Source organism: Mytilus trossulus, unplaced genomic scaffold (genome assembly GCF_036588685.1).
Source record: "Mytilus trossulus isolate FHL-02 unplaced genomic scaffold, PNRI_Mtr1.1.1.hap1 h1tg000373l__unscaffolded, whole genome shotgun sequence".
In the NCBI taxonomy this organism is placed as follows: domain Eukaryota; kingdom Metazoa; phylum Mollusca; class Bivalvia; order Mytilida; family Mytilidae; genus Mytilus; species Mytilus trossulus.
In genome coordinates this window covers 2453904-2468386 of record NW_026963340.1, presented here as the reverse complement: position 1 = coordinate 2468386, position 14483 = coordinate 2453904, and the positions used below count along the sequence as shown (strand labels likewise).

The following is a 14483-nucleotide window of genomic DNA, read 5'->3' as shown; positions in this document are numbered from 1 at the left end:
TTAGATGAAAATTTAAACATTAATTCTATTACTATTTCAAATAACTCGTCAATGTCACTGCTTGGTGTAAACTTTTTTCGTAAAAAAAAAATATTACCCAAAACATTACTTCATACCTTCGCAATAAAGAACACTTTTAGAAAGGGAGTTGTGAACATCTTATACTAAAGAATGCAATAACACAATTGTTATTATGGTGAAATTAAACAGTCTATATACTGTGATACATTATTATTTAATTAATCACTAAATCTTGATCATGGCAAATATATACTTTAATGTTCACAAAATGTGAAAGGAGACTCATTAATTTAATTTCAAAACTTTCTACGCTCTCGTCACATGGGTATATTTGTTGTGCAATTATATGCTTAATTTAGTCTTTAAATAAACACAGAAAGCTCTAATATTCTATCTCTTTGCTAAAATAGGTTTTGACTGTCCCTTTGGTATCTTTCGTCCCCCTTTTATCGTGTATTGAATACAAAATTTTTGAAAAATCTCAAAAACTCCTTTTCATCTGAATGTAAAATATTTCATATTTTTCTACACAAGATTCGTCCCTCAGTTTAAGAAAGTATGTTCAGTTGATACTGCATATTTTGTCCAATCACATTAATCAGATGCATTGACTTTACAAGTAGGGTACACAAAAGAGCTACCAAATATCTGGAATGCAAATACTACCGTGCTACATAAAAGTCTACATATACTTTATAAAACAAAGACATGTATCTTACTTGAAAATGTCTAGTACTAAAGCAGGAAAATTACAGTTGTTATCTTATAGTTCGTTTTCTGTGTGCGTTGCATTGAGGTTTGTTTTTGTAGCACTTATTATAATAAGTGTTTCTATTGTTTCGTTGTTTTCCTCTATAGTTAATGTATTTCCATCGGTGTCAGTTTGTAACCCGGATTTGTTTTCACTCAATCGATTTATGATTTTCAAATAGCGGAATACTACTGTTGCCTTTATTTGTTTTTCCTGACGTTGTCGACACCTTTTAAGGATAATAACTCAGTTGACTCTTGAAAATGTAATACCAAATAAAACCAAAGTCCAAGAAAAATCAAAAAATGAAAAGACATATCAAACATGTCAAATGGCAAAATCAAAGCTCATACACATCAAACGTATGGAAAGAAAATCACTGTGAAATAAAAATAAGATTATGTGTTGCGGCCCATACGACAATGACGAATACGAAAAAAAAAATTAAAACAATTTCAATCTTATGCAAGAGCACATAGCTAACATGGACACTCTGTTCATTCAAAGAATTATTGTTAAATTGCTTCCAATTTGTGGTAATCCGCCGTTTCAGACTCTAATGCATTCTGGGTAAGATTTTCAAAAGTGTATACCGAAACGTCGTGATTGTTTGAAAACGCCAAAAAACCATGGAAATTCACCCAATGTCATGACGTTATTTTCATTTTCGGGTACGAACAATGCAATTACCCATATTCCTTTAGATTCATAAAAGGCCAGTTCATATTTGACGTTACCAAAAGAATGTAATGAAAACAAAATATAGCAGATCTTTACAACTGTTTTCAATACTCGGGATAGTATGGAGTTTAACCATGTATATTAATACGATTTGTATCTTTCGCCCTGGATTGATTTTATAATTTTTATTATTAAGAAATCTTTTCTTTTACGTCAACAATCATTTTATTATAGTATAACCATGCAATCTGTTAAAGTGTTAAGAGAGAGGAAAAATAAAAGAGGCGGAATTTAAATCGGTCACATTCAAACTGAGAACCCCTTGGCAAAAATGTCAAAATCGACAAATTTAAGAAAGCTTATGTTCCGTGTCTAATTCATTCCTGTGAACATTGTGTTAATTTTGCGTATCAAACTATTAAGTGAAATTATTCACTTGTAAAATGAACAAAAATCGTACATGTTTGAATGCGTTATAATGATGGATTTGTATATCCACCGTTTCACATATTAAATGTTAAAATATTTGTAACGTTTTGGAATGAACAAAACTGCTAAACTGCTTCTGAAACAGATGATATGTGTAATTGATTTAGTATATGAACACTGTAAACGAGGTTCGCATGCGCTATTTGACATACACAATATGCTACAGTACCAAGATAACGTGTTCATAGATATCCTACAAAATTATCAGATTAAAACCGAATCCCAAGTCGAATATAGAAAAGAAAATTCTTTGGAAACAGACAAACTCAAACGTAGACTCTATCATCCAAAGGAACGAATTGAAGTTGCAAATGATTGACATGGTACAGGCTGTTTTGAAAAAAATGATGTGCAATTTTATGCTAAATCGGATGTAACGTTAATAGTAAAATAATCGAAAATGCAGTTGGTAAGTATTTTTTATTTAGAAAAACATAGATTTGATGGTCAGTATGTGGCAACTGATCTTTAGCAAATTGATAACTACTGTTTGGTATCTAAGATCACTACTATTGTTCTCATCTTTCTATTGTAAATTTAAAAAAATCACTGTTTTGTAAATGAAATATAGATTTCCATCTTTCACCCAAAACGTGTTGTTTAATCAAAGTTTGTGAAACGAAACAGGTCGATTTGGTTATATTGGCGTTCTATTGATTAAACTGCAAAGATGTCACACAAAACAAAAAATAACTACAAAGAACTATTAAAAACAGTCTACAGAACACAGAATAGAAAATTAAATGTCTAATTCATTTCGAAAAAAAAATGAAAAGTGTTTTTCATATTATGCATTAGCAGAGCAGTGAAACATAGTTTCCTGTCGCTTAACTCTTGATCAAGGATTTACATTTATCAGTTGATCGGGATCAAAAGCTAAACATCCCACATGATTACGTATGAGAACATAAAAAAATCCTATACACGAAAAGTAAAGTTTACCTTGGGTTGCACCCATAGTATAAGTAGATACAAATCCACATGACTAAAAGGTTTTAACAATTGAAACAAATGAAAATAATAACATTTATCATTGATAAAAGGACTCCTCCATCATACTGCAGTAGTGTCTACTGGGCGATCGGTACCATGTGATTGTGCTAGAGCAACTGCTATGACCCAGTTTAAGAAAACTATTTATTATTTGATATTGATATTTATGATTTGGTGTTTTGTCTGATGCTTGGTCCGTTTCTGTGTGTGTTACGTTTCGGTGTTATGTCGTTGTTCTCCTCTTATATTTAATGCGTTTCCCTCGGTTTTAGTTTGTTACCCCGATTTTGTTTTTTGTCCATGGATTTATGAGTTTTGAACAGCGGTATACTACTGTTGCCTTTATTTGAATATCAAGTGCTTCCAAATATTTTTAATATACAGTTTACAGGCACTGTTATATTTTAGCAATATCAAACATTATGATATATTCGCTTATTGACAATTTTCATAAATCGAGTTTGAACCTAAAATATATTCCTGTCTGTGTTTTGTCTAGTCTGTTCTATGACAAACTATAGATAGTACTAACACAATCAGTGTCGATCAGATGGGTCGAGTCATTTCAAACTAATAAGTAGAATTGTTCATAACGTGCACTATCATATACTTATCCCCGATTATGATTAGGATTGAGACCTCACAAACATATTTAACCCGACTACTTTAAGTATGTGCTTGTAGAAAGTTAGGAGCCTGTAATTCCATGGTTTTTTTTCTGTCGTATCTTTTTTTTGGTTATTGATTTGTCAAAATTTAGGCAAATGTTAATTTTTCTTTTGTTTGAATTGTTCAAATTTTTTGTCATGAAGAGACCTTTTAACCAACAATATTGTATGGGTTGCGGTCATTATTGAAGGTTGTGCAGCTGTCTATTATTGTTTTAATCAATTCAAAACAGTTGAGGTACAATAAGCAAAAAAATAATAAAAATTTGTATGTACAATTTCAAGTTGAAAGGTTTTAGACAATGTTAGTAGTTATCAAAGGTACCAGAATTATAATTTATACGCCAGACACGCGTTAGGTGTTTCATATACTTATAAGTCCGTGGCCAAGTTATATAAAATAAACAGTTATGTGTTTGGGGACCATGTTTGTCTTTTTATCAGTTATCTGTTTGACCATATGGAATATATCTGTTATACTCAGATCGACGGCCGTACCCAGAATCGATGTCACTCTGCGTCACATTATCTTATCAGTGTCCAATATATTAAGGCACTTATAGACGGTCACTGTGACTTTATGAATCACAAAACGACGTCTGATCGATGAAAGTCGTCTCTTATCGCGATGTCTATGAATTTTATTGAATTACTTATTACTAAAATGGATGTCTGTTTACTTTATCTGTATCGTTTTGTCGTTTTGTGAAGTAGCTTACAGAGGAACAGTCAAACTCGAAAATAAACTGACAAACGCCATGGCTAAAAATGAAAAATACAAACAGACAAAAAATAATACACAAGAAACAATATAGAAAACTAAAACATGTGCTAGACGAAATCAAACTAAAAACTTGTTGTGATATAAGGTGCTCCGGAAGTATCATGTTATGTTGAATTACTACCATTATGTGAATGCCATTGTGTATTGCAAATAACTGAGGTTTAACTAACTCTATACCTGTTTTTATTGTTCTGGTATGATAGTGTTTTGATATTAATCCTCTAGACATTTGATGAAGACAAAAAGATGATTAAGGTTTGCATCCCGGTATAAGTACTCTTTTAACTTGCTTGTGACGTTACTTTTGGTTCATTTAATCGACATTTGATAAATTGAGCTTACCAATTTTTGGTTACATTAACATATGAACTTTGTTTTGTAATCTTGATCTGCTTTCACACCACTGGTGGACAGCATGTCTCCTTTAGAACGACTTGTCCGTCAACAAATTTTGTAAGTACAAGCATACCGTTTTCTCTTTCCTGATTAAATTAAGACATAACTGTCTGGTGAAGGTTAACCAATATTTCTTTTTAAAGTTCGATTAACAGAATATATGTTTGTTATAGCTCTCGCTTCTATATATAAAAGTCTTGTTTTTTTTGCTTGGTTTGGGTGTTCTTTCTTTGGTTTTTTTTATTGTTTAATATACTGTGAAAGTACTTTGATTCGTGGGGTATCAATTTGCGTGGTTTTCGTGTATGACTTTATCAACGAATTTGTTGTCCAACGAAAAAAAACAACCATTGTCCAAATCAAATCATGGAAAGATCCCCATGAAGGTTTGACTACTGATATGATCTAGAGAATATTTTGAATAACCTCGAATCTGAGAATACTTAATTGCAGTCAAAGAACTACGACTGTTAATAATCTAAACTGTACAAGTTTTGATCTTTTAATTCTCATAAAAATATTTTTTTTCGAAGAAGTTAGATTTCCGGTATTGATATGCTTGTATGATAAAGTGTTCATTTTATATCCTCAAGATTTTTTGGACAATTCAAGATACATTTATAGCATTTGTTTGTGATACTGATTTCTTCAGGTGACATGTTTATGGCCTAATTAACACCTTTGATGGTCCTTAATCTGTTGATCATTTTATATTGGGTTAATTAGTGTTGTCACTACGATTCACACAGGTCAATGTTTACTTTGCAATTTCCTTCAATCCAGACTATGTGTAACCTTCGTTTTAAAGGCTTTATTTTTATTTTATTGTTTTAGAAAACTAAAATCCACGAATTTAAAAACCCAAGAACATGTAAATAATGCTCAAACCACGAAAATTGAAACCCACGAATTAAAGTACTTTCACAGTATTGGGTTTATTGTTATTTCGGGTAGCAAAACTTGGACTGTGCCAAGTCTATAACAGGGAAATCACCGAAACAGTGACTTCATTTCAAACTATTGAAATATTATTTTATACTTGAACAATCATATCTATAGAAATAAAGATAAATGGCGAACGTTGTGGTCCAGGTATGAAATAAACAACGGATTCTTTCAATCGTACAAAAAAAAATGAACGAAAAAAGATAAAACAGAGCAACCAACGACAGACACAACCACAAAACTTTAACATTATATAGTCTCATATGGACCTCAGATAGGTACTGAATGTCTGCGTCACAAATGACATATGATCTGATGCACAATTTCATTTCACGGATTTGGCTATACTTTTTGGACCTTTTGAATTATAGCTCTTCATCTTTTATATAAGCTTTGGATTTCAAATAGTTTGGCCTCGAGCATCACTGAAGAGACATGTATTGTCGAAATGCGCATCTGGTGCAAGAAAATTGATACCGTTAATTTTATTATAAATACCACTGCAGAGAATCAACCTAAATGATATATCACGTCACGGCCATATGTCACACATATTTGGTGTATGCCAAAAAAAGCTGAATATGTAAAGAAAACGGCAAGAGAAACTTAACCCAATAAAACAGTGCATCAGTTAAATAACCTTCCTCAACTTCTGTAAGCTCATGATGTTTGATAAAAGTTCGTATTGACCACGTGATAACTTTCATTTTCGTTTGTATTTTTAAATGTTATGTATCAAATAAACTCATCATAGATATCAGGATTACAATTTTAGAATTACGCCAGACGCGCGTTTCGTCTCAAAAAGACTCATCAGTGACGCTCGAATCAAAAAATGTTTAAAGGGCCAAATGAAGAACGAAGTTGAAGAGAATTGAAAACCAAAATTCCTAAAAGTGTTGCCAAAAACAGCTAAGGTAATCAATTCCTGAAGCAGAAAAGCCTTAGTTTTTCAAAAATTCAAAGTTTTGTTAAAAGTTAAAAGTTCGTTTTGCCCTCTTGATAAATTTCATTTTCGTTTGTATTTTCAAATGTTATGTATCAAAATATCATTCCCATATTACTGAAATTTGACAAATAACCAAATAAAATTAAACAAATATATTATCGGTTTAATTTTTGGGGAAATGTACTATTTTCCGATGATTTAGTCTTGTAAAGAAAGCATTTAAACAATTAATTTCCCCGAAAAATTGTACTGTTAAAAATCTTCAATTTGCTTATAACATTGCTCTTGCTTCACTAAGTACCAGGATGTCCTACCACAGATAAGATAACCTGTTGGAAAAAGGTTAATTCCGGAGTCAAAAGTCGGTAATATGAAAATGGACTATTCTGTACTGGTCTGGAACCTTTTTTATATTACCTGTGTTTTATTTTGGAACCTTTTTGGTTACTCAATCACATTAATAAGAGTAAACGTAGATTTCGTATAAACGGCAATGACACAACATAGTTAACAAAACAGTTCAATAGTATACCGTTATATTTAATCAATATTTCTTCACAGGCGTACAACATCTTGCATTTTATTAATTTGCAAAGTTTTGCCTGTTGAAATTAATCAAATCACATATTTTCAACAATTGCGTCCAATACGAGTGTCGTATTAAACTCCTGCTCTTTAATTGTTGATAGCTCTGATTTCCACTGGCTTGCCATGGTATCATAAAATTTATCCAGGTCATTCAAAGACCAAGGAATTGACGCATCTTTAAGACTTTGAACAAAATAGGTACTAAAATCAATTACTTCTGTTTGGTTTAATGTTCCTGATGTACTGTCAAATGGCATCCATGATCCCCAGACGATCTCAATACCATTTTCACTTGTAAAATTTGTTGCAATTGCAATGTTTTGGTCTAGAAGACTTTTACCCATAGTGTCACCATCACCTGTCCAACAGCTTAAAGGGGAACTCGTACACGAACCATTCGCAAATACGTTTTGCGGTCCTGCTGCATATGTGTGGGCTTCTATCATCAAATAGGTATCATTCTGGTAAATTTTTGGGTCTATTTTTTGTAAGCCTTCTACAGATTTCTCAGGAGATGCAAGAATAAGAATACGTTTATCGTTGTTTCCACCTGTTTCACGGATGATTTCAATGACAGAACGAGTCCAATCATTATAGCTGGATGCGTTTTTACGTAGGCTGTTATCTGTGTCAATTTCATCAATTAAGTTAAAAGATACTCTGTAATCTTTATCTTTCAATTGCATTGCAACAGCTTTCCACCAATCAAAGTAACCTTGTCGATATTCCTCAGTGGCATCAAGTGCTGCTGCTTGGTTCATCCAAGAAATGTAAGGTGTGACATTAAGACTAAGGCAATCATCTACAACTGTCTCTAAATTAGCTAAAAAGTCTGTCATATTTAAAGCGTCAAGATCTTGTCTGCATCGTAATCTCAAGTTTGTGAATCCTCTTTCAGCAACATCTTCGACGTCCTTTTTATCGTAGACTTCATCAAAATTTAATTGTTCAAAATATGTGGTTGCAAATCCTTGTTTCAGCACATTTTTGTAATCCTGAGGTGAAATTGGACTGCTTGAACCAACTACTCCTTCTAGGCTAAAGGAGCACAGAACCACTAGCAAAAGCAAAACCATCTTGTTAGGGCGCTTGTCTGTCTTCTATCTCTGTGTGACTTTAAATCGGACACTATAGATAAAAAAAAAACATTATTGTTGGATAGCATAATTTACTCAAATAAAAAGTATCTTTAAAAAATAGTTTATGTATGTACAAAGACAAAAGGCAAAGTTGTGTCAGTTTTCAACCTCTCCTGAACCTTAACTATCATCATGCGCTAATCCTCTATGTTTGTCCTCTCCCATGTGATATATATACTAGTATTTTAAGAATTTAGAAATGCATCAAAAAATAATAGAATGACAAATAACTCTAGCTTGCACATGATTTTGATGTCCTTGACAAGTAAAATCACAAAAATACTCCGAGGAAGATTCAAAACGGAAAGTCCCTAATTAAATCATAAAACACATCAAACGAAAGGGCAACAACTGTCATATTCCTGAAATTTGCCCTTGATAATTGATTAGTTATACAAAAAAAAGGTAACATCACAAACATACTGAACTCAAAGATAAATCAAAACGGAAAGTCGTTAATCAAAGCATAAACAGATCAAACGAATATATTACAACTGTCATATTCTTGACTAGGTACATAGATTTGCTTATGTAGAAAATGGTGGATTAAATCTGGTTTTGAAGCTAGCTAAAAGTTTTACTTGTATGACAGTCGCGTCAAATTCCATTACACCGACAACGATGCATGAACAATACGAACAGTCACAATAGGTAAAAATTTCATAAATCCACCTCTATTCTTTACATCATACAAATAATGTTTGTGACCTCTATCAAGGGTAAAATATCATAGGCAATTAAACAAAAACGTTATTGTAAGTAACAACTGCTATATATTCACACAAATGGCCTAGGAATATCGACAAGGTTATTTTACATATATATCTTTACATGAATACACAATATTTAATCAAGTAAAATTATTTCAAGGATTTACATGGTGCTTGTTCGTCTAGTGCAAATCGTTCAAATCGTTAAATTTTTTATTACAGTCACCAGTATGGATAACTTAAATTTGTTTTTTATTGTATTTTTTATTTACAGTTTGACGTCCTGCACTGTTAAAAGTTTTTGCAAGAAAAGCGGGCATTTTGCCACATGTAGAGCAAAATCTGCTTACCCTTCAGGAGCACCTGAGATCACCCCTAGTTTTTGGTGGGGTTGGTGATGCTTATTCTATAGTTTTCTATGTTATGTCATGTGTACTATTTTTTGTCTTTTTCATTTTTAGCCATGGCATTGTCGATTTATTTTTGATTGGTGAGTTTGACTGTCCCCCTGGTATCTTTCGTCCCTCTTTGGTAACAGAAAATACAAATCAACTCAATTTTTACCTTAATAATTAAAAAACGAATTTTAAAAGAATTCGAGTCGGTAATTATCACAAAAATTCGTCTTCATTCAAAACTGTGCCATGAATAAGCTTACAATAGAAACCAGGATAGAGGTATTTAACGTAAGGGTATGTTCGGTCTACAAAAGACTCATCAGTTACACTCGAACCAATAAAGTAAGAGGCTTAAGAACATAAAGAATTCAAAATTCCGAATACAAATACAGTAATCTATGAATAAAATCATGTTAATTCTTATTTCTGACCTTGAAGACCGTACTTTGACCTATAATAGTTATTTTTTGCAAATTGTGACTTGGATGGTGAGTTGTTTCATTGGCACTCATACCACATCTCCTTTTATATACTAATGAACCAGGTCAACAAATTATTATTAATGTGTTCAACATAGTAAAATGTGTAAAACTCTTGAAATAAGCACAATACAGGATACGTTCTGATTATCTTACGGAATTGAAATGATGAATCAAATGGGTTAGTATGAAACAAGAAATAAGTAATTTAAAAAATACATTTAACTAACCCATTACGAAAGACATCAAAATACCCCATTAATGCATTTCCAGTTAAAAAAAAATTTACAGAATAAAAAATAATAGGCAAAGAAAGAATAGAGAATAATTGAGTCCTTAAATATAAAGAATGAATGCAAAAATTACAGAATAAGGTAAAATATACTGATTATTGTAAATGACAAAGTCCTGATCTAAATTTGTCATTTAAATACAGAAAAAGTTCCTTTTATAAAGATACAGAATAATGAGCGAGAAAAAAGGAATACAGAAACGTGGGACTCCTCACACATACTTTCCTAAAATGAATTGTACTTAGTCGAGAGTAAAAAGAATTTACTCACCGTTGTTTTAAGCCTACAACTTTAAATGTCCTGCAGAATCAGTGTACACGTTTGCACTTTTTTATTACTAAACTTTTTAAAAAAGCTTATAAATCCTTTATTGCAATCTATTAGTTAATATGTAATTATATGCGCTGTTCCGTATGATTTTGTGTATGTGGATGTTAAATTAGACATGAAGCAATAAGGTATAGAATGACACATATATCAGAAATGCACATTTTATATTATGCAATTCCAGGTTAAAAAGACATCAGTCAAAATTTGCAACTGGTGCAGTATAATTGGTTGCGTTTATTGCGAAAATTTGATCGTTGGCGAAAAAAGGCGTTATTTCCATTATGACTAATAACATTTCAGCTGGTACCCAACACGCTGAATTTTCATAAAATTTTAACAAAGTATTTACTTTGATACTTAAACAAAAATATAAAAATTTCAAACATTTTGATCCAACTATTATATCAGAAAAATTACACTGGTCATATAGCAGTTTGACAAACACCAATTTTGATCACTGAGAAGATTGATATTCCCTTTACAACACAACGTAATTAAAATGTTTAGCTAACTTTACAGAGTTATCTCCCTGTAGTGAAAGGTACCATCTTAAATTAAGAGTTTATGGTTCTAAAAAGTTATACTAAAAAATGTATCTTTTAGAAGTTTCAGTCTCGTTGAAATCTCGTTCTCGAATTATTCCCAAAACATGTGATTCAAGTGGAAAATATCAGTGAATTTAAAAAAAACATTTACAATTAAACTTAACTCTGTGAATAAAAGAGTATTACGAATGAGTCGGTTTTGAGTGATAAATCATTCAAATTTTATAACCAATCAAGTCAGTCTCATTAGCCAAAATGTTAAAAGTAGATGAGAGGTACATGAAATAATTTTACCAAAAAACATGTACATTCCATACCTTTTTTTCTTTTCAATTTTCTTAGATATGTATTTTTCAATGATCTGAAACAAAGAAATTGAAATAATATGCTTTTGGTTCTAAATAAAAGGTAAAATACTAAATTGACAGCATGATAAATTTGACAAGCGAAAAAAGAAAATAAGTCAAATTTATTCAGATTGGTACAATTCAACTTTTATTTTTTGCCATACTAATTTCCAAATTGTACACAAGAAACTAAAATTAAAATAATACAAGATTAACAATGGCCAGAGGCTCCTGACTTGGGACCGGCGCAAAAAATGCGGCGGGATTAAACATGTTTGTGAGATCTCAACCCTTCCCCTATACCTCTAGCCAATGTAGAAAAGTAAACACATAACAATACGCACATTAAAATTCAGTTCAAGAAAAGTCCGAGTCTGATGTCAGAAGATTAAACCAAAGAAAATAAACAAAATGACAATAATACACAAATAACAACAGACTACTAGCAGTTAACTGACATGCCAGCTCCAGACTTCAATTAAACTGACTGAAAGATTATGTTTTCATCATATGAAAATCAGGCACAATCCTTCCCGTTAGGGGTTTAGTATCATACCATCATAACATATATGAGAAGAACATAACCCGTGTCATGCCAACAACTGTTTTTTTTCATAAATGTGTTTAGTTCTGACGCATGGACCCTATAAGTGAATCAATATTAACGCCAAAAATGTTTAATTGTGGAACTTATTTTTTTTCATGAAGATTATCATAGCCAAAAAATGGGTACAAATTGATAAAAATTGAAATGCTTATTTATTCACCAATTACTTTTTGCAGTCATAATTGACAACAACAAAAACAGGTTAGAAAAAAGTGTGATTCTAGAAACGTTTGACTCCTCAGAGGTATACATCCTTAATTAAAAACATTTTTACAGATAATTCAAAATATTTATGAACGAAAATTATAAATGGCAAATAACATCGTCTATTTCGAATGTTACAAGTTAAAATAAGTCATACACACCGAGATTAAGATTGTGAACGTCATATGCGTTGTTTGCTTTTACAAAAGAATCACCAGTGACGCTATAACTAAAAGGTTAAAACGGCCAAACAAAGACTGAAGATGGAAAGCATTGAGGAATAAAAATGTCGGAAGTGTTTTTGAAAAATATAGATAGGTAATCTATTCCTGAGGTAGAAAAGCCTTAGTATTTAAAAAACTCAAAGGTAATATTTTCCTTGGGTAAAAAATCCCTAAAATTTGTCAAGAAGATCCGACTTACCGTTGTTATGAATTTACAACTGTTTGTGTCCAGAAAAATCTGCGTTTGTACTCATCTTATTACTAAATCTCCTTATATATCATATAATTCCCACATTGAAATAAATATTACATTTAATTATATATATATAAATGCCTTATACCGTATGATTCTGTTATCGAGCATGTTAATTTGAACATTAAATAAATTAAGAAGAAAACACATCATGCAGCAATGCACATTTTTATTTATGGCATTTTTAGTTTGAATGGACAATAATGGTCGACACAAGCACCTGGTGCGTTAAAATGGGTACCGTTAAATGAAACTGAAACGAAATGTTTGGTCAAACCTTGAATAGGCGTTTAATGTCATCACGATTTTATATTTCTCAAAAGATGACTAAGAACATTTAAAGTACAAGTTTTATTGCACAGGATTCAAGGTTTTGAAAAAAAATCCTCAGTGCTGTTGAGTTAAATATTCAAAGCCCAAAATATAATAAAGACGACATTAATCTATATCAAATATAAAGACAGAATCACAAAAATAATATACAGCAATAAGTGTGGCGGGATTAAATAGTTCGCAGTATGACCTGGGGCACTGGTGTTATAGCACAATATGTGATAAAACTATAAAGATCGGTTGAAAATGGCTTAATAAGTTGTCAAACGTACCAGGATTTTAATTTAATACGCCAGACGCGCATTTCGTCTACACAAGACTCATCAGGGGCGCTCAGATCAAAACACTTAAAAAGCCAAGTAACAAATACAAAGTACACATAAACAAGTACAAAGTTGAAGAGCATTGAGAACCAAAAATTCCAAAACGTTGTACCAAATAAGGCTCAGGTAATCTACTCCTGGGATTAGAAAATCCTTAGTTTTTCCAAAAATTCAAAGTTTTGTAAACAGGAAATTCATGAGAATGACCATATAATTGATATACATGTCAACACCGTATTGCTGACTACGTGATCGGGGACGAAACGTCCACCAGCAGTGGTATCGACTCAACACGTCAGATCGATTAAAAGCAGAACAGTAAGTAACAAGTATTTCATGTTTTCTTTCATATTTTGTTAATATGTTCAAAGGATCGTTAACTTAGCCGTATCGTTTTTAAATTTCCGAGCTCTGTAAACAAATCAAGTTTCCGTAAACAATTAGGATGAACTTCCTCGTTTGAAATAAATTTCAACAGGTACAGCAAACAATAGAAACCAAATCTTTGGTATCTATAGAACAATTTATTAAGGGTGTTGTTAAGTAATGTGTGGAAAAGTATTTCTAACGAAATAATACACATATTTGTACATCCAACATTCATGTTTCTATTATGATTTTGGTTGGATAATCTGTTATGTCTTAGCGTTTGTAAACCAAATAATTATAAAGTTTTCTTTCCATAACATCATTGTCATGAAAATTGTTTTGACGAGTATTGTGTAATAATTGTAGAAAGTTCGAGATTAACTGTTGTTACTGAAGCGCTGATATATTGTGATGTATGTCGTTGATGGAATATATTAGTTGAAATTATGCAGTTTGCATGTTGTGTCGACTTTTACATTATTTATTTGTACGCTTCTCACTGATGATTTTTTTTGTGTATGTTTGTGCTGTATGTCTGTCACGTAGGTTTGGCTATCCATAAAATCAGGTTCAACCTTTAAATTTCCTGTACCATGTCAGCAATGTGGCAGTTGTTATCAAATAGTTTTTGTATCATTTCTGAAATTGATACGATATATTTATC

The 14483-nt window shown here is 31.7% G+C and overlaps 1 protein-coding gene across 1 annotated transcript; it reads right to left on the bottom strand.

The window, feature by feature from the left end:
* Positions 1-7275: 7275 nt before the first annotated feature.
* On the bottom strand, positions 7276-8341 carry LOC134701972 (cellulase/esterase CelE-like). The gene has a single exon (XM_063563091.1). It carries the CDS (start codon positions 8339-8341, stop codon positions 7298-7300), a length of 1044 nt encoding a protein of 347 aa, XP_063419161.1. The 3' UTR covers positions 7276-7297.
* Between the last annotated feature and the right edge of the window lie 6142 nt (positions 8342-14483).